This window comes from Cryptomeria japonica, chromosome 11, assembly GCF_030272615.1.
Source record: "Cryptomeria japonica chromosome 11, Sugi_1.0, whole genome shotgun sequence".
Lineage (NCBI taxonomy): Eukaryota > Viridiplantae > Streptophyta > Pinopsida > Cupressales > Cupressaceae > Cryptomeria > Cryptomeria japonica.
Genome location: NC_081415.1, coordinates 529204881 through 529228205, shown reverse-complemented (window position 1 = coordinate 529228205; position 23325 = coordinate 529204881). Strand labels below are relative to the sequence as shown.

The window sequence follows — 23325 nt, the reverse complement described above, 5'->3', positions numbered from 1 at the left end:
ACTGCTGATTCATTCAGGCTCCCAGGCAAGATCACTGAATTTGACCCATTTTCCACACTGAATTGCTGATAGCCATCACATATGCCATAATAAACCTGAAGAAAAGATTTATTTGCTGTTTACTACTGCTGACAATGAATTTCTAACAAATTTCATACCCTATTTGCTGCTGGATTATTTATTTGACACCCCAGGTGCCTCCAATGGTGTATGGCTTGCACTAGGAAGACCACATGGAGCTTAAAAATGATAAATGTTGCATTCAAATGCCTCCAATAAGTGATCTTCTTGCTATTACAGGTCTGTAAATGCTGATAAAGACTGATATTTGAAGCCCAATCAGGTATTCTGAGTGAATTCCTCTCAAATATGGCTTGGGGTTTCATCCAAGCTTGCCTGGAATTGAAGAGTTTTCGTTCTACAACACTTGTTTGCTGCAAATCTGATCACAGGGCTGCTATTCTTCAAATGAGAGATAAAAAAAAATGATCAAAAGAATGATGAAAAATGACCTCCAAATGCCTTTTTAAAAAGCTCCAAACCCTAGGTCGTCATTTTTAGGGTTTCTTTATTTTCAACTTATTATTTTTTATAAAATCTATGCCTTTCTTTAAAAATTGACCCCTTAGGCATTATATTTTACTATTATAATGTTTTCCCCTTTTCATTGCAACATTTTATGCCTCAAACGCCTAGGAAAAAGGGGGCCAACTTAATATAATTTATTTAAATCCATAACTTAGGAAATATTAAAATATATATTTCCTTATTTATTTATAAAATGAAATCCGAGACTTAGATTTGAATTTCGTTTGAAGCACTGTGATCATTGATGTTGCCTAAGAACTGCAAGCCAACTGACAATTCCTCCTAAAAAGCAGAGACTCACCCTAAAAAATAGGAACCTCCCTCCAAACACCTATAACTGCTCAAAAGGATCCTACTCTGCTCCCTGGTCCCCCGAGTGGTCATCCAGTCAACTATCAGTTCTCCCTAAAAAGTAGGAACTGTCGTCTAAAGGTACAAAATGGCTCACAAAGCCCTTGCAAAGCTCTATGCCCCCCAAAATGAGTCCCCTAACCATTTGGTTGACCTACAGAAACTCGAATGATAGGTCAACCCCTGCTCATCTCCTGTCGCCTAGAAAGGGGACATTACACAATTTAAATGATTATGGATATATACTCTAAAACCCTAGTAATGGTTGATCTTATGGATTGCATCTTCAATATTTGTCTAACATGATTGCAGGATCTCAATAAGGAGGTATTTTGTTTTACATGTTTTAGGGTAAAATTATATCTCTAACTATATTATGTTTCGCGTTTATTTGAATTTGTGGTTCTAGGGTAAATTATATGGTAATCCTAAAAGGGGACATTAAATGTGGTATCAAAGCACCGTTCCTGCCAGCCTGAGGGACGGACACTAGTTGATAAAACTTAGTCATAGGAGTTTAAGGGCTTTAGAAAGGGAAAGGACGAAAATCGCAAACCAAGACAACACAAGGAGTAAACGAATGGAACATGAATTGAGGGCTTTTATGGAGAAAAATGAACAAACAACTCAAGCCCTTCTCCAAACCCTATAGAATATAAGCACCACCAATGAGTACTCTTTGATCCAACCAGAGAAATGAGAGGGACGTCACTCCTAGCCAATTTGAAAGTGACAATAGAACTACATTAGGATCAACCCCAAGAACAACTCAACCTCCCTTCTTAACTAGGGAAGGATCGTCGAGGGAAGATGAAGAGATTAACACAACCAATCCTAATCTAAATGAACTTGTTGAAGCATATGAAAGGCTTGATCCTGAAGTCAAGAGGAGCATTCCCTTCACGGTATATTGTGAGGCCAGGACAAAAAGTATTCATAGAAGGGAGAGTGATCAAACTAATCAAAATGTACAACACAAAGTAGGTAAATTGACCATCCCTAACTTTGATGGATCCGGCAAAATCACAGCCCATTCATGGATCCAAAAACTAGAGACCTACTTATCTCTTAACCCCATGTTAGAAGAAGACACCATTAAATTTGCCATATTGCATCTAGAAGGGGTTGCACATGAGTGGTGGCAACATGGCTTAGTCACCCAGAACCACTGAAGCATAAAGACCTATGACGCCTTCACATAAAAACTCATTGAGAGGTTTGACCAAAAACATGAAGTGTCCCACCCCAATGTGCAACCAGTTTCTTTACTTTGTCAAACACTTGGAGTGCAATTGAATATGAATGATTTTGAATATTATCATCTATTCAATTTGTTTAATTCTTTCATAACATTTTTTCCCTTCATATGACTCATCTTGACTTTCATACAATTGAGGAGACATTATGGCAGATAGTTTGCAATCATACCATATGAATGAATATTTAAAGTTTAAACTTTGTTACTGTTGTATACAACTATAAAAATCATAATGCTCTGACCTTAGTGAACAGCAGAAAGAAAGGACTCAGAAATTGTAACAGCTGAAATAATGAGTTTCAATACAAATACCTTATAAAAGGATTGTGATGCACTGATCTGACCATTCAGATTACAACATCAAATAGACTTCATCAACAGTCCTTCATTTAGCATACAGCTCCAAATTACAATAACACACAAAGAAAGGCCTCCCAATATTTGTCTGGCAATTGCAAAATAAATTCAAGCAGCACTTTAAACCTACATATTATATATCTATCTCCATCGCCCAACTATGGTTCACATGCAAAGATACCCAGAACAATATAGGCAATGCCCTAAGACATATGAGCAAAAATGAGGGTTTTATCTTGCCTGTAGACTTTATAAATTTGCCTATCAAACCCTAGGGATTGTTCAACTCTACCAACCTACACATAAACCACCCAAATCTGCCTTCAATCAATATCTGAATTCTTGATAAACCCTGTAAAATGTCAAACCTTGTAAATCTAAATTCAAATAAGTGCAAGTATAATCTCTAGATGAGAATATCAACATACCCTTGGATGATGTCTTGCACTTGCAGGCGCTATTCCTCTTGAGAGTTTTCCTTTTTAAAAGTCTGGTTCTTCAACAGGAAACCCTTGCTCTGACAATTTGCAAATGATCAATAATAATGAAAAAGCAGTAAGTGTGCTTTTTTATATGCACACCAAAAAGCAACGCCTCATTTGGTTTTTCCTTTTATCATTAAAAATAAATATTAAATGATTTTGTTGCTTTAATTTCATTCCCAAAGTTGGCATCCCCTTTGGCATAATAAATAAATACTTTATGACATTAATATATTAAATGCACACTTGACCCCAAATATCCCCTTTAATCATAAAGATATTTAATTTAATTAATTATATTAAAGTCAATGCTAGATTAGACTTTAATTAATTAAATAAAATCATGAAACTCCATTAAACGCCAAATATCAAACCAACAACTGATCCTAGCAACTTTCCGGATATAACCGTGGTGTCCTCTGGCCATCCAAATGACTTACCATAAATAGTATGGACCCAAACGTCCAAGTGACTTACTAAAAATAGTGTGTATAAATGGAGCTTGAAAGAGCTCTGGAAGGCAAACCGCAAATAAACCAATGCACTAAGATCGAGAGTACTAAAATAGACACCCAAAGGGTCAGCTAAATAACCCTGAATCGCCCTCAAAGGGGCCCCTAATCACCACATTATCCTACGGACACCACTGATAACAGGCTAACCTTTGAAAATAACTAATGCTTAGGAAGGCGCAAAAATGGGAACATTACAAAACATCCCCAAAGATACTTCAAAGAATTAACGAGAATAAGGCAAGAAGGAACCCTTGAAGATTATGTGACAAAATTCCAAAGACTAGCAGTTATGGTACATGGTACACAAAATATTCGAGGAAAGGCTCACCTACTTATATAGAGAGGGATTGTCGGATAACATTCCTAGACTAGTAAGCGCCTTTGACCCTACCACACTCCAAGAGGCATTCCTAAAAGCCACTCAGCTTGATAGCACCAAACAAAGGAAAGGGATCACTCTAATAAGGTATTATCAAAAGATAAGCACTTCTATGAGAAGGACAAGCATTAAAGACCATTTCTTTCTAGGAATGGCCAGGTAGAACTCCAAAGGAAAGGCCTATGCTATGATTGCAAGGGAAGATGGGAACCTGGACATGTATGTAACCAAAGAGAAAACCGAGAGAAAAAGTTGTGTTTCAAGTGAAAAGAACCATCAATGCTTGGACATAAATGTAACTAGAGGGACCTTAAAAAAAATTGTGTTACAAGTGCAAAGAAAAATTGGGAACCAGGGCACATGCAGAAAGGGAAGCCAAATATGTAAAATAGAGGCAATGTCCAAAGAAGAAGCAAAAGAAAATCCAAACAAGGTATGATGAAGGAGATCTTAAGAGTATCCAATGGAAAGAAGAGACAATGAACAAATGGAGCTTTGTGGAGGAACAAATCTAGTAGTTACAGCATCCTTACATCCTCAAGATCTAGAAACAGATTACACAACCAATCTCCACAATAAAAAAAATTGTAATATGTCAACTTGAAATCTCTTCATAAGACCCCTAAGTTTCATTGTCAAGTACAGGGAAAACCTCTTCATTAAACATTACGTGATATCCTTAATTATGAAGTTCTTCAAAAAAAAAAGAACTTATCAATGATATTATGCAAACATTGGGTCAACCAAATCAGTCCTTTACAAATAAAAATTACAAATCTTCGAGGTTTGGTTTGGGACCTTCATGGTTCAATTTGAAAAATGAAAATTGACATTGCTTGAGGACAAGCAATTTTGGGAAGGGTTGACTGTCATGTCGCCGCCATAACTACAAATGTGCATATCATCTTTAATAAAGAAAATTGTCGTGTCTCAAGACTTAACAATTTTCAGACACTCAAATTGAACCTAGACATCAATCTGACCCTACATTGATACAAAGAATAGTGTATACATGGTATATACAAATGATAATGGTTGAGGAGAGAATTCTCCAAGGCAGCAATCTGTTTATGGTTGAAGAGAGAACTCCTAAGGCAACGAGCTCACCTAAATTGCTATAATTGAGAAACGACTTCATCAAGATGTTGTTAAGAGATCATTTCATTAAGACGGGCAACTTAACGTTTACAAACAACAATTAGTTATAGGGACAATGTGAAAGGGCACCTCTCTTGAAAGGGGTCATGACCGCAAGAAGGGGCATAACCCCTCTCTTCTAATTGAAAGCAATATAAAGGAGCACTTCATCGTAAAGGGATGGAAGAGGCATTGAACAAGAAGAGATCTAATACAAGGCAGCCAGATTCAGGCATACAATCATTAAGTATTATACTCGTGATTTGGAGGTGGGCAATTAAATGTGATTCTATATATATACCTATTCACATATGAATAATATGGATGTAATCTAATATTATATTATTATATGATCCCTTATATATGGAATGTAGACAATAATGTGTAATTCTTTGTATATCCGTTAAATGCTACAGACAACCATGATAGAGAGAATGACGGAATACAAGGAGGGGAAATAGTTATGAGGTCCTCTTCTAAGCACGCCACCTCATTGTGGTGACTAATAGTCCCATGAGGCTAAGGGGGTGCAATGAGTGCCCTATCCTTGGACTTAGAAGGGAAGGATGTTCCAAACACCCTATTGTAGTTTTGCCTCAAACCCTCTACCATAGTTGACCATTGGATTGAGGAGCCCATTCATAGGGAGGAGAATAAGGATGGCATGATGACTGGGAACGGTTATAGGATTCCTCACTAGGTACACCACCTCATATGCGATGGCGAAAGGCCACATGAGGCCAAGAGGGATGGTTTATCCACTCTTGGGCCTAGGGTAGAGGATCTCTTGGACACCCTATCATGTCTCCTTATCCAAACTCCATTATGGTTGAACCCTAATAACAAATTAGATATGTTATACAATTAAAATGATTATGGATATATGCTCTAAAACCCTAGTAATGGTTGATCTTATGAATTGCATCTTCAATATTTGTCTAACATGATTGCAGGATCTTAATAAAGAGGTATTTTGTTTTACATCTTTTAGGGTAAAGTTATATTTGTAACTATAATATGTTTCGTGTTTATTTGAATTTGTGATTCTAGGGTAAATTATATGGTAATCCTAAAAGGGGACATTACACTTGAGGGCAAGCAATGTTTGGAGTCAGAGGATTGTCGTGTCCCTCATGTCCTTTGTGCCTCATCTGCCATTTAATTCGTTAAGTGTTTTTAAACACTAGCCAAATAATGTGTGTGTGTCTGTTTTACTAGTCGGCACCAAAATAATTTAATATCAAGACAAGTTGGCTACTAGGAACTTAAAACACAAACAAGCTAAGTCACAAGGTTCGAATTCGAATTCAATAGCCATGAAATTTGGATGAAATTCGACCTGGAAAAATTGGAAAAAAAAAAAAAATCGGATAAAATTCGCCTTATATAATTTTGTTTATTTTTAAATATATGTATAATATATATAATATGCACAAAAGGGATTTCTTGATTATATAATATGCACAAAATGGAATTCTTGATAATATTTCACAAATTTTATAGCAAATGCAAGGTGTCAAGCCTAGCATCCTGCTTGCCATTAGGGAAAATTAAGTGGGTTCATAAAGTGATATATATAATATGCACAAAATGGATATATATAATGTGCACATACTTAAACTTCCGAAAAATTATATATTATCAAGAAATATGCTAAAACTGGGTTGGTAAAGTTTAAGGAGACATCACCCGCGACCCAACAATTGCAGACCCTGTGACCTATGTCACCGTGTTTGAATTCGAGTTCGAGTAGTTTGACATAAATTCGCCTTATATAAATTACTATTATTTTTAAATATTTAATATTTTTATTCAATATAAATTAAAATGATAAAACAATAAATAAATTTTAATCTATTTAATAATAATGAGTAAATTAAAATAACATATATATAATATGAAATCTTTAATCTATTTAATATTAATAAGTAAATTAAAATAACATACATTTAATGTGAAATATTAACTTAAATATATAATATTTTTATTTAAAATAAAAATGCTAATATAATCAATAAATCTAAATCTATTTAATAATAATAAGAATATCAAAATGACATAAATTTAATATGAAACTTTAATCTATTTAATATTAATAATTAAAATGACATACATTTAATATGAAATCTGAAGAACCAAAATCACAAAAGTAAATTTAATATTGTTGTTTATAATTAGGGCCTAGCGGATTCCAATTGCCTTGGGCAACATTGGAATCCGCTTAAGCGGGCCAGCCCCTTCTCCAATTCATAGGGCCAAGCCCTATACCTTTCGCCTACTCTAAAAGGTCTCCACGCTACACCTTGATAGGGCTGACCCTATCCTCTACATCAAAAGAAATTAAATAAATTAACTTGCAAATTAAAAGGGTAAAGCCGACTTGATTAGGGGGTTTGCTCTCCTATAAATAAAGCATACACTCCTCACAATATCAATCAATGTAGCTCAAGTAAAATGCGAAATACAAATGCAAGATAAGCGAACTCCTTTTGTAAGTAGCAGAACATAGCGAACTTCTTTGTGAACAGCAGCAAACTTCATTCATGCACAGCAGATCACAGCGAACTCCATCTGTACACAGCAGATTACCAGTTAGGTGGCAGCGAACTCCATTTATGTGCAGCAGATCACCAATTAGATCACAGCAGACAACAAAGCTATCATTGAACCAGTGATCTCCATTAAAGGCTCAAGCAAAGGACAGTAAACTAGTGGGAAGGTGAAGTTAACTCTTGTTATGCACAGCAAGACAAGGTAGAAGGGCTGGAAATCATGATCACTGCCAGCAAGCTAGTTGTGTAGTCCTCTGTAGCATCTTCTCTATGACTGCAACTTCTATACTCCAGATAAATGTGTAACTATCAATTGAATCAAAACCATAATCAGATCTGAGGATCTTTTCTGGCTGGGTTTTTCCTCTTAGGAGGTTTTCCCAGGGTATCTTTGTCTTGTCTTATGCATTCATTTCTTACTATGCTTAAATCTGAAAATCAATAAGTCTAATTAAACCTAGTTAGAAACAAATTCTGATTTTCTGAGTGTTATCTAATCTGAAAGTACTAAAATTAACAAATATGCCTTCTTGCATTGAAGGCATTACCAGTCGAGTCTACGAGGGACAAAGAGCTTCGATGGCGGCACTGCATGGGAAACAACGGCGACGGGGCAGGGGTTCACACTCACAAAGCACGAAAAAATAGCTTCAATGGCGGGCACGAACATATACCTTCAGTCACGCAACAAACAAAAAGAGCAAAAAACCCTCAAAACGGACAGACGTGGCTGAGCGGGGGAGTATTCGACGACCTTCAAACCTCTGAGAAATCCGTCAAAACCTCGACAGATATACCCTAAAAAATGCTAACGTTTCTGCCATACGAATTTTACACAAACGTTTCTGCAGACACCCGTGACCTAGCAGTTGCCAAATTTATGGACGAATTTAAACGATTTTTTAATAAAAGTTTGAAATTCGATTAAATTCGAACCTCACCCATGAAAATCACCGTATTCTGTGACTTAGCCAACAGGTATTTAAAAAGTCACAAAGATCTTCCAAAGAGCATCAAATATCATTATTATTCTAACTCTAAGCTTATTCTTTGCAATTTAGAACTTCTTTTGGGATGAAAACCCCAACAAAAAGTAATCAGGGAAGACAAAACCCTTCTAGAGCCGGCATTTATTGCCTATCTGAATTAGCTAAGGATCTAACTTACGTTATTTTTCATCTTCAATTTGCAAGCATTTTGGGAGCCATTATAGGGCATCAAGGAGAAACAATGCATAGGAAATTGTGGAACATAGAAGTCAGAAGCAACGCAAGGTGAAACTCGAACCACCCACAAAGCATGACACCCCTAACTCAACTATTGCAGCTATTGGTAATCCACTAGGTCAGCACGCCCACACACAACCTGAGTCTATACAAAATATCTATTTTTGTTAGGAGGTTTCACCTATACACATCTTTGGGTCAGCAACACTTCCATGTTATTGTTGTGACCATTTCACACATCGCCCCATCGCAAATGGGGACCCCCTCTTTTCGCTTGTTTTCGTTCGTTTTTGCTTTCGTTTTTAGGATTTTGTTAGTCAGTTGTCTGGATTTAGGGTCAAGCCTTAGGGTTTTTATTTTGTCTTTTCAGGCCAAAATCCAGTCGTTTTTGAGAGCTTTTGGAGCTTCCTTTTCTAGGATGCAAATTTTGAATGCAATGAATTCGCCAGAATGGTCTAATGTTCAATTGGAATGTTGATGCAGAGCTTAAATTTGTCTAAGTGTTGAGAGCCAAATGTGAATTTTTGTCCGATTGAATATTTTGACCAAATTTTTGACCTTTTTGATTTTTGATCCTGGGCATTGGAATTGATTTGTTTTTGCCTTGTGAAGTGTTAAAATGTGAAAAATCATGTTATTTTGGCCTGTAGGAGCAAAATCGCTCGTCCCTCAGTGAAGGACGGGAGCTTGTTTTCAAATATCTCATTATTCCTGCAGGGCCCAGACAAGTTTCGAGTTGGAAGTGATGGAGAACAACGAGATCTTTCCATTGAATATAAATTGAAGATTTTCATGAGCACAGAAATGCCTCCAGGAGGAAAATCGCTCCTGTCCCTCAGTGAAGGACCGGAGCTACAAATCAAATTTTGCCTTGTCCTTGCGAGATTTCGACGACTCGATGATTTGAAGACGTCCAAAGGGAGATGCTTTACCAAATGAATATAATTTGAGATGCAAAAATGGAGGAGAATGGTCCACAATGCAAAGTTCGCTCCTGTCCCTAAGGAAGGGACCAGGGCGAAGTACCTTATAGCTCCTGTCCCTCTCCAAGGGACCAGAGCGATGTCCTTCATTAGGCAAAATCCAGGCAAAAACCAAGGCAAGTTTACATTCAAAAGCAAGAGAAAGCATGAGATGAACTCATTGAATACAAATTGAAGATTTTAAAACGTCCACAGGGGTCCCAAAAGGCCTAGTTCGCTCCTGTCCCTCAGGAAGGGACCAGAGCGATTTTTGGTATAAATGATTTTCTGGCTAAGTTACAAGCAATGTTAAGGCATGGACGAATGGAGTGGAGTATGACGAGTCCGTTGAATATAAATTTAGAACCTGACAAAGTGAGATAAGAGCCACGAAAGGAGGATCGCTCCTGTCCCTCTCCAAGGGACCAGGGCGATATAGTGAATATATTGCTTTTCACTCAAGTTTGAAGCCGATCCAAGTCAAGACAAGGTGGCAAAGGACATTTCAAGGCGTCTTCATCAAGCACAGGCACTCGAAGATCGTTATAATGGAGAGATTTGCACTCTAAGACCTAGATCGCTCCTGTCCCTCAGGAAGGGACCAGGGCAATGTTGGATATATTGGCCACTTCATGCAAGTTTTACGTAAGGACAAGATTTTGCAGGGTCTTAGAAGGTCCATGGTGCCTTTTGAAGATGGTATATAGAGATTTTGAACGTAAAATGATCATCATTTTGAACATGGAGACCATATCGCTCCTGTCCCTCTCCAAGGGACCAGGGCGATTTGCTTTGGACTCTTTATTTTGCTTCAAGTTCAAACTAAGTTAAGACTTCACAAGGTTATACAAGGTCCAAGGCGTTCTTTGAAGATAATATGCAAGAGTTTTGAACGTCCAAACGTTGCTAGTCAGGCTAAAAGACTCACATCGCTCCTGTCCTTTGGACAAGGACCAAGGCGATCCCATCAAAAACACTCATATTCCTTCAAAGTCAAGGCAAGGCAAGGATGGACAAGGTGAGGGACGGCGTTCGGAAGACATCACAACGAAGATTGAAGTTAAAAGTTGCCAAGATTAGAGAGAAAGACATGGATCGCTCCTGTCCCTCTCCAAGGGACAAGGGCGATGATCCCTTTAAACGTCCAAACACCTCATACAAACGAATGGAACGAGCGTAGAAGGAACGAGCCAGGATGTTATTCACTCTACAATGAAAGATCAAAGGTCGAAGATGCATAGTGAACGTGAAAATATGGAGATCGCTCCTGTCCCTCTCCAAGGGACCAGGGCGATAAACATCCAAAAGGCACCCATGAATGAATGCAAGATGATCTAATTCAGAGGACCCATTAAAATGATCGATATTGAACGTGGAGATGAAGGAGTTGAACGTAAAAAAAAATGCAAAAATCACGACCAAATCATGGATCGCTCCTGTCCCTCTCCAAGGGACCAGGGCGATGAGGTACGTCCCTTTCATTTTCATAATTTTGGCGCCAAATAGACAATTCGAATTTCCTTAAATGCTAAAATCGATAAAAAATTGAAAATCCTATTTAATTTGGCATTTAATACGGCGTTGAACATTTATTAATTATTTTGCCTTTATTAGAATCGAAATTTGCAAATTAAAAAACGTAAGGCATTTAATAATTAATTAATTAATTAATAAAAAATCGCATGGAGCGCTCATTTAAGGGAGGTCGGCCTTGTTATTTCATTTAAAATCATTAAAAAATTGTTTTATATCCTCAAGTCGGCCTAAGGGATGAATGCAATGCAAGCGCTATATATGGAGGGTGAGAACTATTATTGTCATATCATTATTTTTATCCTTCATGCGAATTAAGGAGAAGCGAAGATAGTGCGAAGTATTTCATGTGTGGTGCGAATTTAATCCAAAGGTGGCGCTAGTCTATCAAAGGGTGGTGCGATATTTGAAGACTTCATTGGAGCGAATTTGCCAAGGATCGAAGACCACGTCAAAGGGGCGAGACTTGGAAGATTTGTTTGGGCGAACTTGAAGGTCCATTTGAGCGAATTGTCAGAGGTGCAATTGAGGATCGCGTTTAATCCAAGGGTGGCGAAGTGGATTTTCTTGAGGAGATAACATTGAAGACTATTTATACCTCAATTTTGCCTAGGCGATCTTTTCCTTTTTGCATTCTAGAGTTAGCTCTCTATTGAGGTATGGCGATTTGATTTTATTGTTTTATTCATTCATCGTCATATTTTAAGTTTTGGAATTTTGAATTTTTGAATTTCTAAGCTCAATCGTTGCTTTTTAGGAAATGATAACTCTAGAGACTTATCATGACGTTTCCTAAAAAAAAATTCTCTCTCTAATCAACGTTATTCATTGCAAAATCTAGTCCTTATATTGAAATGTTGTGTAGGTATGGCGACCCCGAAGGCGGGAGCATCCACTAGCCGCTCAGCTCTCATGAAAGAAGATCAGAAGACCCAAGAGGTGGAGACCAAGATCGTGTCGAAGTGGAGCAACATTGGAGATACAAACTTGGGGAACTTTAGCACGAAGAAGTTTCGAGAGGTCCCTTACATTGGCAAGCCATCACCTGTCGCCCGGAGAATAATAGAGAGTGGCATCATTAAGGCGGCCGGTTTTCCTCCAGCTATTCAGTGCCACGAGTTGATGATCGAGTGTGCCCGTCACTACAATCCACAGTCCAGGACAATTGTGTCCAATGAGGGAAACACTTTGGCGTACCTTTCAGAGGAAGCTATAAGTGAAGCTTTCCATCTTCCAAAGCACAGGGACATGATATACAAGAGCATTGAAGGAGCCAGATCAGTGTACGATGATGATCCAGATGCTTGCTTAAGCATAATCAATAAGAACTGGCTACTCAAGAGTCGTCCCCGTCTAAGCAAGGTACCGAACACACCACACAGGATTGATTTCCAGGAGGAGTACAGAGATTTGATTACTATGCTCAACAGAGTTACAGGAGCACCTCATGCCTTCTATTTTGAGAAGTGGATGTTTTACTTCATCCAGGTGATTGTTCAAGGAAAGGGTACGATACATTGGGCTAGGATAATTAGCCATTACTTAGACGTACAGTTAAGGAGACTCAGGGCTACTAAGTCCTTCCACATGAGTTCATACGTCATCTATGCTTTGATCAGGAGTGTTGAGTACGCAGGACTACCTCACAGAGGAATGATTGGAAGAGGACCCGGCGAGGTCAGAGCTTGTGATTCCTATGCCTACTTGCATCATCCGCCAGGGAAAAACTACAAGTTAGTTAATGATACCTTCACGATGAACATCACAAGGACGTTGCAAGGAGGGATTCACAACAGGTTATCTCAGGATGCCCAGGAATTCATCAAGAGGTACGGTGCTTGGTTCATTCAGTTTCCCAAGTTCACTTACATTAGAGCGCATGGATGTCCTTTACCTCCATACATGTTGCCGAGGTATCCGACAGACAGAATTGTGTTACTTGAGGTAACAAGGCAGTTGGCAGCGTATGTGAAGGCATTCAGACACAGACATCAGAATGGAGTTCAGGTACCTATTATTTTGGGTAATTCAGTTGAGGTATGTCCTAATGTCTTAGCCATGGATGACGCAGAGAAGGAGTTAGCCTTGTATTCTTTTTCATCTTTTGCTTGGAGAAATAGTTTTGATCCACATGGACATTTAGAGGAGACAGTCGGTAGAAGATTTAAACATGAGCACCAAATTGAAGATTTTATGATGAACCTCCTAGATGATCTTGAAGTGAAACGAAAGATACATTCTAGATTACCTTTGGATTTCATCAGGAAATGCAGGATTTACAGAGTGGCCGACCAAGCTCAGGACAATGGCAGGCACATCCAGTCTTCCTATGATAGAGAAAGCAAAACAATAAGGTTGGATTGGAATGAGCCCGAGGCCGTGGATTTAGATGATTTGATGGCACCAGTTTTGTCTTGTACTCGTAGATGGGTAGACGTTCAGCATCAGAAGTTGAGAGAACAAGGCATAGCTATGTCTTTTACTTTGGAAGAGAAACCAACCAAAGGTGGAGCAAGCGTGAGTGAAGGCAATCCTAATCCTAGGAATTCAGGTGAAGGTAACCTTCGATGTGCCAGTGAGGGCAATCTCCATCCGAGAGGTTCGAAGAGAAAGGAAAGATCAGAAAAGAAAGAGCCTTCCAAGAAAAAGCAAGGTGCCAACAAAGATCAAACACTAGGTACTTCTTCCCGACCAGAGGATAGAACAATTCGAGTGGAAGAGTCCATGGAGTTGATGGTACAGAATGACAGGCAGGAGGAAGGACAGGCACAGCATGTTTCATCAGATGGATCTCTCCAAGACTATGATTTAGAAGAAGATAATGAAATAACATCTCCTCCCAGACAAGAAGAAATAGTACATAAAGAAATTCAAGTTCAAGAGACAAGATCGAATATCCCAGATTGGTTGAAGGAAAGATTGACCAAGGTGATCGTAGTAGAGGACGAGGACAATGCAATTGATTTAGAGAGCCTTGTTGGACGTTCACATGTGATAACAGAGAAGAAGAAGGCTACAAAGATGTCCAAGATGATTCGAGATGAGACTGGATCTAGAAAACTGCAGATAGCTACACCGGCAGCAGATAAATACGAGGGTGAGATCCTAGCAGAGAATTATGATATACAGACTATTGAGTTAGGACCATCCACAGCAGAGCAGACTTTAGAAGATGCCACCGACACATTTGAGGCATTGAAGGACAAGCTTAGAGAAGAAGTGGAAAAGAATAGAAAGCTTGAGAGAGAGGTCGGTGCATGGAGGACATATTTCAGTCACATCAACGAGCCTTTGGGACGTCAGGATCCAGTTAGATCACCAGTGCAGGCATTGCCCCTTCAATCGATCAATGAAGCAGAAAGATTCAGGAACCTGGTCCAGCGTACATGTAGTTGGATGGATAGATCTCATACAGTGGCCATAGAGTTTGTTATAAGGATGACGAAGATCATTCATCAGGCTATCCAAGTTCTTGAGATTATCCACAGATTGATGGCAACAGTAGCTGCATTTGCCCATACCAAGGACGTTGTCATCCCTGTCTTGAAAGTAATAAGACATACATCCAGAAGAATTTTAGCGCAGGAGAGGATCTTGGAAGGTGATTCTCACAGTTTGTTCCAGTGGTCAACCTTACTCCATATAAAGAGTGTTCTCTTCGAGGACATCAGTGTTAGATGTGGTCAAATTGAGGAGGTGATCAATCCGATCCAGGACAGAGTATTTGAGGTACTTCGTACCATTCTTGGCAGAAGGATCGAGGTCGAGACAGATGTGGATATGCAGGAATTTGAGGATAGAATCAAGATCATCTTTTGCAAGGACGCAGATGTTACAGATGAGCAGTATGATCAGATGTATGCCACCATGCTCCTGATTGATAGAACGAAGGAACTTGAATCTACTTGGGACGCAGCTCTTCTAGATGCATTCGATCAGGTCATCCACTTAGAAGAGAGTATCAAGAATCTTCCCGAGATTCCAATCACAGAAATCGAAGGAATCGTGACAAAATTCATTGCATATGCTAAGAAAGAGAATTGGAAAGGGAATAAGATTCTAGATGAAAGGTTGTTACAGATGACATGACATCTTATTTCTCATTGGTTGATACCTCCTAGGTTTTTGTGCCGAATTTAATATTTGGCTATGCATTTAATATTGTTCAGTAAAAAGGAGGTCATTTGTAACAAACCCTAATTAGGGTTTAGGTGTCATGATCTTGTCCGTTGATTTACTTTCAATCTGGACCTTTCATTGTAACTGGGGATGCTATATATACCCCCATTTTTCATTTCATTAAAAAAGAGTAATAGTTGATGTAATAGAGAAGAGAGATTAAAGCTAGAAGCAATTTTATTTTGTAGCAAGATTGAGTCTTGAAGAGAGAAATTCAAGCAATTGTTGTACATGATGACTTGGAAATCAATAAAATATTGAAGTTATGGTGTTTTGTTGCAAATTTCTTGAGTTATCTTCATGGTTGTTTGATACACTTGAATCGTGCTCAATCGAAGTAGTTTGTTAATTTGAAAGACTAAGTGTGAGATTTGATATTTGGTAGGATTCGCAATCCAAACCACTAGCTTCTTGCTGATTGTAGGAACGCCTTGCGTGGTCGACTGGAGAACACTTTGAGTCCTTAATCTTCAATTATCATTGTGTCTTGGATATGTACCTTCGTAGTAGTGTCCTTGATCTTTGATGCATTGAATACCATTATATTACCTTAGAAGATCGCACTAATTTCAATTGAGTTGTTATCTTATGGCAAAATTGAAGTTGGTTGAGTCTTGCCAAATCTCGTCCATGCTAAGTCATTCATAGGGTTAGGCTAGATTAGACCTCTTAAACCCTATCCTTTTGCTTTTTTTTGAAAGTTCCTTTAGTTTAGTAAAATCTTCGAGCTTTAGAATGCGTAAGACCCCTTGGAGGAAACAGCAAATCACATCATACCACTAAAAAAGCTTGTCCACACGTGGAGACCCCACTAAAAGAACCTTGGAGTCTACCTAACTGATCCTTTACGCGAATCTTCAGCAGTTAGAGACTATTTTCTCAAGAGAGGATAAGATGCCTTTAGGTATTTTATTCTGTGTATGATTGTGTATAAAATACACGTCAACAGTTACTTAGGAAAAATCTCTATGAAGTTTGCAACAAATACCATGAACATTTATGAATGTTGATTCTATATGCTAAGGACCATTGTTTTAGACAATTTATTTCAATGTAAACTACCTTTCTATGTCATAATTGTGGTTGTATGTGCATAACTAAAAAATTATTGCATTGCTTCATTTTTCAATAGAAAATATAAATTAAACAAAAATTAGTGTGGATCATTACAAGGGAGGTCAAGGATGAGTGGGATGACTCCCTAGACAAAGAGGAAGAAGAAAGGCCAATTGATCTCTTTAAGGTCTAGCAAGAGCCTCTAAGGCAAATTCTCAGGAAAAGGAAGGCCTTTTTGTGGTGGTAATTGTCTCCAATTCTTCTGCAGCAGGTCTACTTGTTGTGGAATAGGGCCGCCTTAGTGCGATTGCTTGAGGCAAGGGTTTAAATGAGGATTCGTCCTTCCTGTGGCTGCACCTTTTGTTATCTCTCCTTGTGAGGAATCACCTATAGGTATTGGCAATGATCTATTTGATTCAGCCGTTGAAGTGGAGCATGATATATATAGTGGGGATGGGGATGGCTAATCTCCCCAAATCCCCCAGACTGCCATGTGTGTTGGACATAGTGTTTCTCTTTATGGAACCTTTGAAAGCTCTATTTGTAGGGAGCATGTTGAGCTAGACATGCTTGAAGCTAATAGGATCAAAGATGGAGTGACTTGATCAAGTCCGAACCATCCACAAGCAAACCTAGCACTCAAGGTATGGAAGCTAAGGAAGTGTCTTTTGTAGTGTCAAAAGATATTGGGTATGCTACTAGAAATGGTGGTGGGTTGCCAATAAAGAAATCCCAAGTTGATGTTAAAGATAAGATTGAATTTATTCCTACTCTATCCTTATTTTTGGTTCTAGGTGGGAATGGAAAGGGCGTTTAGCTTAGAGTCCCTGATTCTATTGTTGATAGGTCATCCACTAGGTTATGGAATTCTCTTATTGGGAAATTTATTGGAGCCAGGCCAAAAATTGACGTTCTTAGAAAATGGGTTAAGGAAAATGGAATCCACATGGCCGATTGGAGATCTCAACAATGATGAAGGGCTTCTTTTTTATCTCCTTTTTGAACCACAAAGATTGTGTGCAGACCCTCTTGGATGGTCTATGGTTTATGGGAAAATTTGGACATTCCTTAAAAAGTGGGAAGTGGATTTTGATCTAGAGATGGAAAACATTATTAGGGTCTCTATTTGGGTTAGGCTTCCAGGTTTGCCATTGGATTATTGGGATGTGGTATTGATGGATATTACTAGCTCGTTCAGTCAGCTCATTGCTTTTTATGTGGTTCGTAATTGCCAAATTTAATGTGAATGCAAATGGCAATATGGTGCTTTCTTCTTTGACCACCTTATCCTCTAAATTGGGTGAATGGGTGCAACAAATTGTTTATGAGAAATCCTCGAATTGGTGCCAAAAATGCCACCAAGCTAGTCAAGTTGCTTCCATGTGCCAGTTCAATAGGAGGAAGCAAAAACTTTGGAGGAAAAAGGAACAAAAGGAGCTTAGTCATCCTTAGATCAACGGTGTGCTACCCTTGGCGAGTAGCAGCGAGGAGGATTGCCCTTCTTTGGCTAGGATTAGTTCTAAAGAAATTATTATTTGCAGAAATAAATTTTGGTCAACAGCAAGAGTCAATGCATTCAAACACAAATATCTCAATCCAAGTCAAACAAACACCATATTTAAAGCAAATGAAAGAATAAAACAACATGCAAATATAACAAAAGACACAAGCATTATACCTTCATGATGTTTAATACATGCTCCTTGACGTGGATGAAGGATGGGGAGATATGGAATGTAGGTTGCTCATGAGAGACCCCAAATTGATAACATGTACCTATAATCTTTGAAGCACCTCCACATATGGAAAATGTCCTTCAAATGGGAGTTTATATAGAATTTTAGCTTTCATTGTGGATGGTTGGGACTTGATCTTAGATTGGATGTTAGGATTGATTGCCATAGATGGGTAAGCTAATCACAAGTGGATGGAGAGGATCAAATCATTAGATGAAGGGTGAAGGTCCATTTGTTTTACATAGAGGTCAGAGATTCACATATGGAAGTGTAAGAAGAGAGTTTTGGATTTGATTGGAGGGTGGAGAGGAAAAGGCAATTACTTTTGGATTTTAGTGGAAATGTTTTACTATTTTATTTATTTTATAATTGAAGGAAATTTTAGGAATGTGGATTAGCCTTATTAATCAAATAAGCATATCTTATTTTGATTAAATTAGTTAGAAGAACGTTAGGCTAGGTTAATTAAATAAATAGGATTTATTTAATTAACTAGTAGTAGGGAATAACTCAATTTAGTTAGTTAGAAATGACAGAAGGTTAGTCCATTTAATTAAATAAATAAATAAATAGTTATTTAGTTAGCAATGACGGGAGGTTAGTCTAATTAATTAAATAAATTAAAATACAATTTATTTAATTAATTTGTAACAAGGTGATGCAGGAAAAGCCAAAGTGGATTCAAAGTGTCTAAATTAATATTGTTTCGGAAAGAAAATCTCATTCAGGTGTGAGAATTTTCGAGGTATATGGGGAAAAGGAAATTGTTAGTGAGGGCTTGGTTGGTGCAATCAGAATTAACAAATTTGTCATTCACCCATCTTGCCTTCCACAATTAAGGAGAAGAGGAAAATGGAATCTGAAGAGAGGTTAAATAGAAGACCTTTGAATTCTTTTTTATTAAGATTAGCAATTAAGAAAGGGAGAACAGCCGGGAAGGAAATCTGCTTCAATGACCCAATGGATAGGGCTGTTTGTTGATGTCCATAGCTATGTTACCAGGAGACGCATCTCCTACCCCTTAAGACACGTACCGGAGACGGAGACATGTCTCCAGTACCGGAGATGTCTCTGGAAACTACCAAAGCACGGGCCATTTAGATTGGCTATGGTACCAGCAGTATAAGCAATTTTTGTTCAATCTAAAATTTAACGTTAAACTTTACCACTGTTCTTGTTTTTGGAGTTCTATGCCATGAGATTTTCTGGAAATTATTAAATTATATTAAAAAAAAATTGGTGTCTCAAAGTACCCCCGTCTCCTATTTTTGAAAATTAGCTGTACCAATACCTGTACCAGTCTCCAGCGTCTCCAAGTACCCCCGTCTCCCGCTAACCTTGGTCCATAGCTCCTAAGAGCGATATGGCTTCAAGCCACCTTGAGCCTGCTGGTATATTGTTCTTATTGGGTGGCATGCCCTACTTTAGTTGTTTTTCCTTCTGGCGAGGTGCTGAAAGCTTGTTGTTTGCAGCCTTAATGCTGTTAGGTCCTTGCTGCTGTATCTTTGTTGTATCTTAGGCTTTATTGATGTATATATTCTGGTCTTTGTAAAAGGGTTCAGACCCTTTCAAAATCCCACCTTCACTCTTCCTTAATCAAGAAAATATATACTATTTCTTTCTTTCTGTTAATTCTCCTGTGGTTTCAATTTCATGCACCCTAAAGCAACCTACTAATGTCATGCTTTTCCTTTCCCAAATGTTAAATGCTAATCAATTTAAATTATGTATCACTATTAGCATTGAACAGTAAGCAATTGATAATCCATAAGACTCGAAAGTCGTATCTTTTATAATTGAATAACTGACATTGAGTAATATGATGGAAGTATTACATATCAACGACCACAAAGGTGCCAGAAAAAGAAATGAAAATAGAACATCTTATAAAGATCTCAGACTATTCTAACTAAGGAAAACATTAATACCGTAAAGGAAGTCTGTCACCAAGAAGTAAGTGTACACGATGGAACCCGCACTGATGCACAAAAACACCCACAACTTTTAATACAAAGGTCCAAATTAAAAAAGAACTTGCCCAAAAGAACTTCCTTCGTCAACTTCTCCTGCTTATCGAAATCCATGTTGCCAAGTTAGTTGAGATGTCACATCAGTACACTACTCTTGTAATGATGACAACCAAACCTCTGAAGCCCGTTTGCAGATTCCATGGTAATTAGTAAAGACAGTCTCATGGAAAGTTATACCACTCCTGTTTTTCAGGAGTGAATGATCTAAAAATATTTCTTAAAATGGGAAACAGTAAGAAATCAAATCTTTGCCTTGAAATATGGAGCATCATTTTTTTGTTTGCCAGAGACTTGAGTGGCCACAGGAAAGTGCTAGAAGTTTGCAGTACCTACTCAAGGAAGTTTCAAAGCCAAATGACAGCCTAGATATGGTGAATTTACACTTAAAAAGAAATTCTGCGAATTTGAAAGCACAGGCATTATAAATTGCTGCAAGAAGATGGAAATTTCATCAAAGATGTGACTGTAAATTCAATTTGCTCCCAAATTCTCTCTGCAGCCAAACACCCTATGTTGGACCATTGCTTGAATCACCTTTTAATGACAGAATTAATTATATCTGCCTTGCAATATAAAGCAATATCAACGTGAACAACATTATCGCAAGAGATGTGAACCGAAGTGTTGGTTTCAGAAACTTGCAGAAATACGTAAGAACATAACCCTTCAAAGTTCACAAATGTTATTGATGAATATGCATTTTAACTTGCTCTAGAGAAATTGGTCTGTCTACCTATCAAACTATATCTAAGGTCTCATATGCTAGATTATAATTCTAAAGTTGCATTTACTTCCCTGTTTGTTTTCTTTCTATGGAGAAGTTTGGTTATATTCTCAGCCAAAGTATTAACATTGTCGTAGTTCCTTGAAATGACAAACACTAACCTTGCATCGAAAATTAACTCTAGGCTGCCTTAACATAGCTAAACCAGTAGACTCGCCAAGCATAACAAAGCGAAACCAGACTGGCTTCTAGAAAAAGACCTAAATAAAACCCTAAAACTCTCATCTTTTTTTTTTCCAGCATTAAACACACAATTTAAGCAAAGAAGACCATGAGATAAGGACTTGGTGGTTAGATATGAGGATTTTTTAATTCAACTTGAGGTGAAAGGAATTTTTTAGAAGATTTAAAAGAGAGATTTTCTTTTAGTTTTTGTCACAGAAGCGGAGAAGTCAAGAGAGTGGACATATATTCATCTGCAATCAATAGACCATTATGTTAGTAAGAGGATCACTTCCATTGAGATAAGGATCATGGTATATTAGACTATACATGTTGCAATAGACCAAGCCTTCAAACTAATGTGAGATATATTTTTGGATCGTCTTAAAATCAATTCCACAACAAAGATTTCAATCATATCAACTTGAAAAAAACACTTATTTAAAAATTTATAAGGGGATCTTTCAAAAAAAATTTAAGTTGTAGTAGAAACTACTAGTCATCAACGACCCAGGTGTAATTTGCCAAAGAAAAAATGTTAAAAGATATATTTGATGTAAGTGGTTAGGTACCCTTCGCAGAAATTAAAAGGAATGGCTTTTTTTTCGTTTTTTTATTTCAAAAGAGAATGAGTGACCAAGGTCCAATTCTCCAAGGGCGTGTAATGTAATTGGCACTTAACCTCTGCAGGTATGGGTAAATTGTCTCAAAAAGAAAAAGAAAAGATGTAACCCAGGTTCGATTCCTCACATGTAAAGGGCATATAATGTAATTGGCGCTTAACCTCTGCAGATATGGGTAAATTGTATCAAAAAGAAAAAGAAAAGACGACCCAGGTTCAATTCCTCAAGGAACATGTAATGAGATATTTAATGTAGCGGAGAAACTAATGTGGATTAATTTATTTATACGAGAAGGAATTTGTACCTGCATCTGACTCCCGCTCATCCTAGACGTCTCTTCGCGAAGCTCCCGGAGAATCTGAAGAAAGAGCTTCCATTTTGTAAAAAACCTACAGTGACTCAGAAAATTTGAATTATGTATAAACTAACCTGTGGCTCGCGAACATTGGCTAAGATGTAGTCATATAACTGAGGAGTGAGGGCAATGACCTCCTTGTTTATATGTTTATCGTGAACGGATACTTCTTTAAAATCTTTGTTAAATCTGGCCACGCCAGTACATTGTAGTGCCTTGGAATGTAAGCACATAAAACCTGGCTTTCTAAGTGAAATGGAAGACTTTCCAGAGCTCGGATGAAAGCTCAAGGATGTGAAGGGAAAGGCCTTGTCATTGCCATGAGTATTTGCAGGGTTTTGAAGAGGTGGTCTTAATATCATTCCAGTGGATATGTTCATCTCTGCTTATTCTGGTACCGATTTCATGTGAATTTCGAACACCAATGATATGATTTGACTACTGACCAGACTATGTAATTTTTAACGTATAATTGATAAATTTGTTAAAACTTCCCCCAGCCTTCCCATAATTTTGTTATAAACAGTCGATAATGTGATAGTGAAATTGAGGTATTGCGGTATTATGATTTTTCTTATCAAGATTCAAATCCTGTCAAAACTGTTTACCTCCAAACTTTAAAAAAAAAAAATGTTTTTAAAATATTAATAATTATAGGTTTAAATTTGATGGTTGTATTAAAAATTATTAAAAATATGATGAATATAAATTTTTAATTATATATCAGAATATTAAATATTCTAAAAATTTATATATATATATATATATATATATATATATATATATATATATATATATATATATATATATATATGATAGGTTAAAGATGAATTTTGACAAGTTCTCATAGGTAATTTAGGATCTTCGAGTAGAATGCATCATCAAAAATGAGATGGGAGTTCTTTTCTAAACCTTCACAATGAAGGTCCCTAAAGGTAAATGAGTTAGAATTGATTTATTATATGAAGGCTTGATGCTTTGTGAGGAGAAGAAATTGAGAGCAATCGACATTGAAGGGGACTCACACGTATTTACCAATGTGGCCTCCTTCCTTCAACTT

At 37.5% G+C, this 23325-nt stretch overlaps 1 protein-coding gene across 8 annotated transcripts in view; it reads right to left on the bottom strand.

The window, feature by feature from the left end:
* Positions 1 to 22795, bottom strand: part of LOC131050876 (uncharacterized) — a 149784-nt gene extending 126989 nt beyond the window's left edge. For 2 of the 8 annotated variants that reach the window (XM_059213914.1, XM_059213915.1), the window contains exons 1-2: positions 22340 to 22794; positions 22215 to 22268 (exon numbers count right to left, since the gene is read on the bottom strand). In XM_059213914.1, the coding sequence (XP_059069897.1) occupies positions 22215 to 22268; positions 22340 to 22645 (360 nt within the window). In that variant the 5' untranslated portion in view covers positions 22646 to 22794. Of the gene's footprint in view, positions 1 to 22214; positions 22269 to 22339 lie in introns of all 8 variants that reach the window. The other 6 variants (XM_059213916.1, XM_059213917.1, XM_057985173.2 and 3 more) reach the window with 4 other exon arrangements.
* Positions 22796 to 23325: the final 530 nt, after the last annotated feature.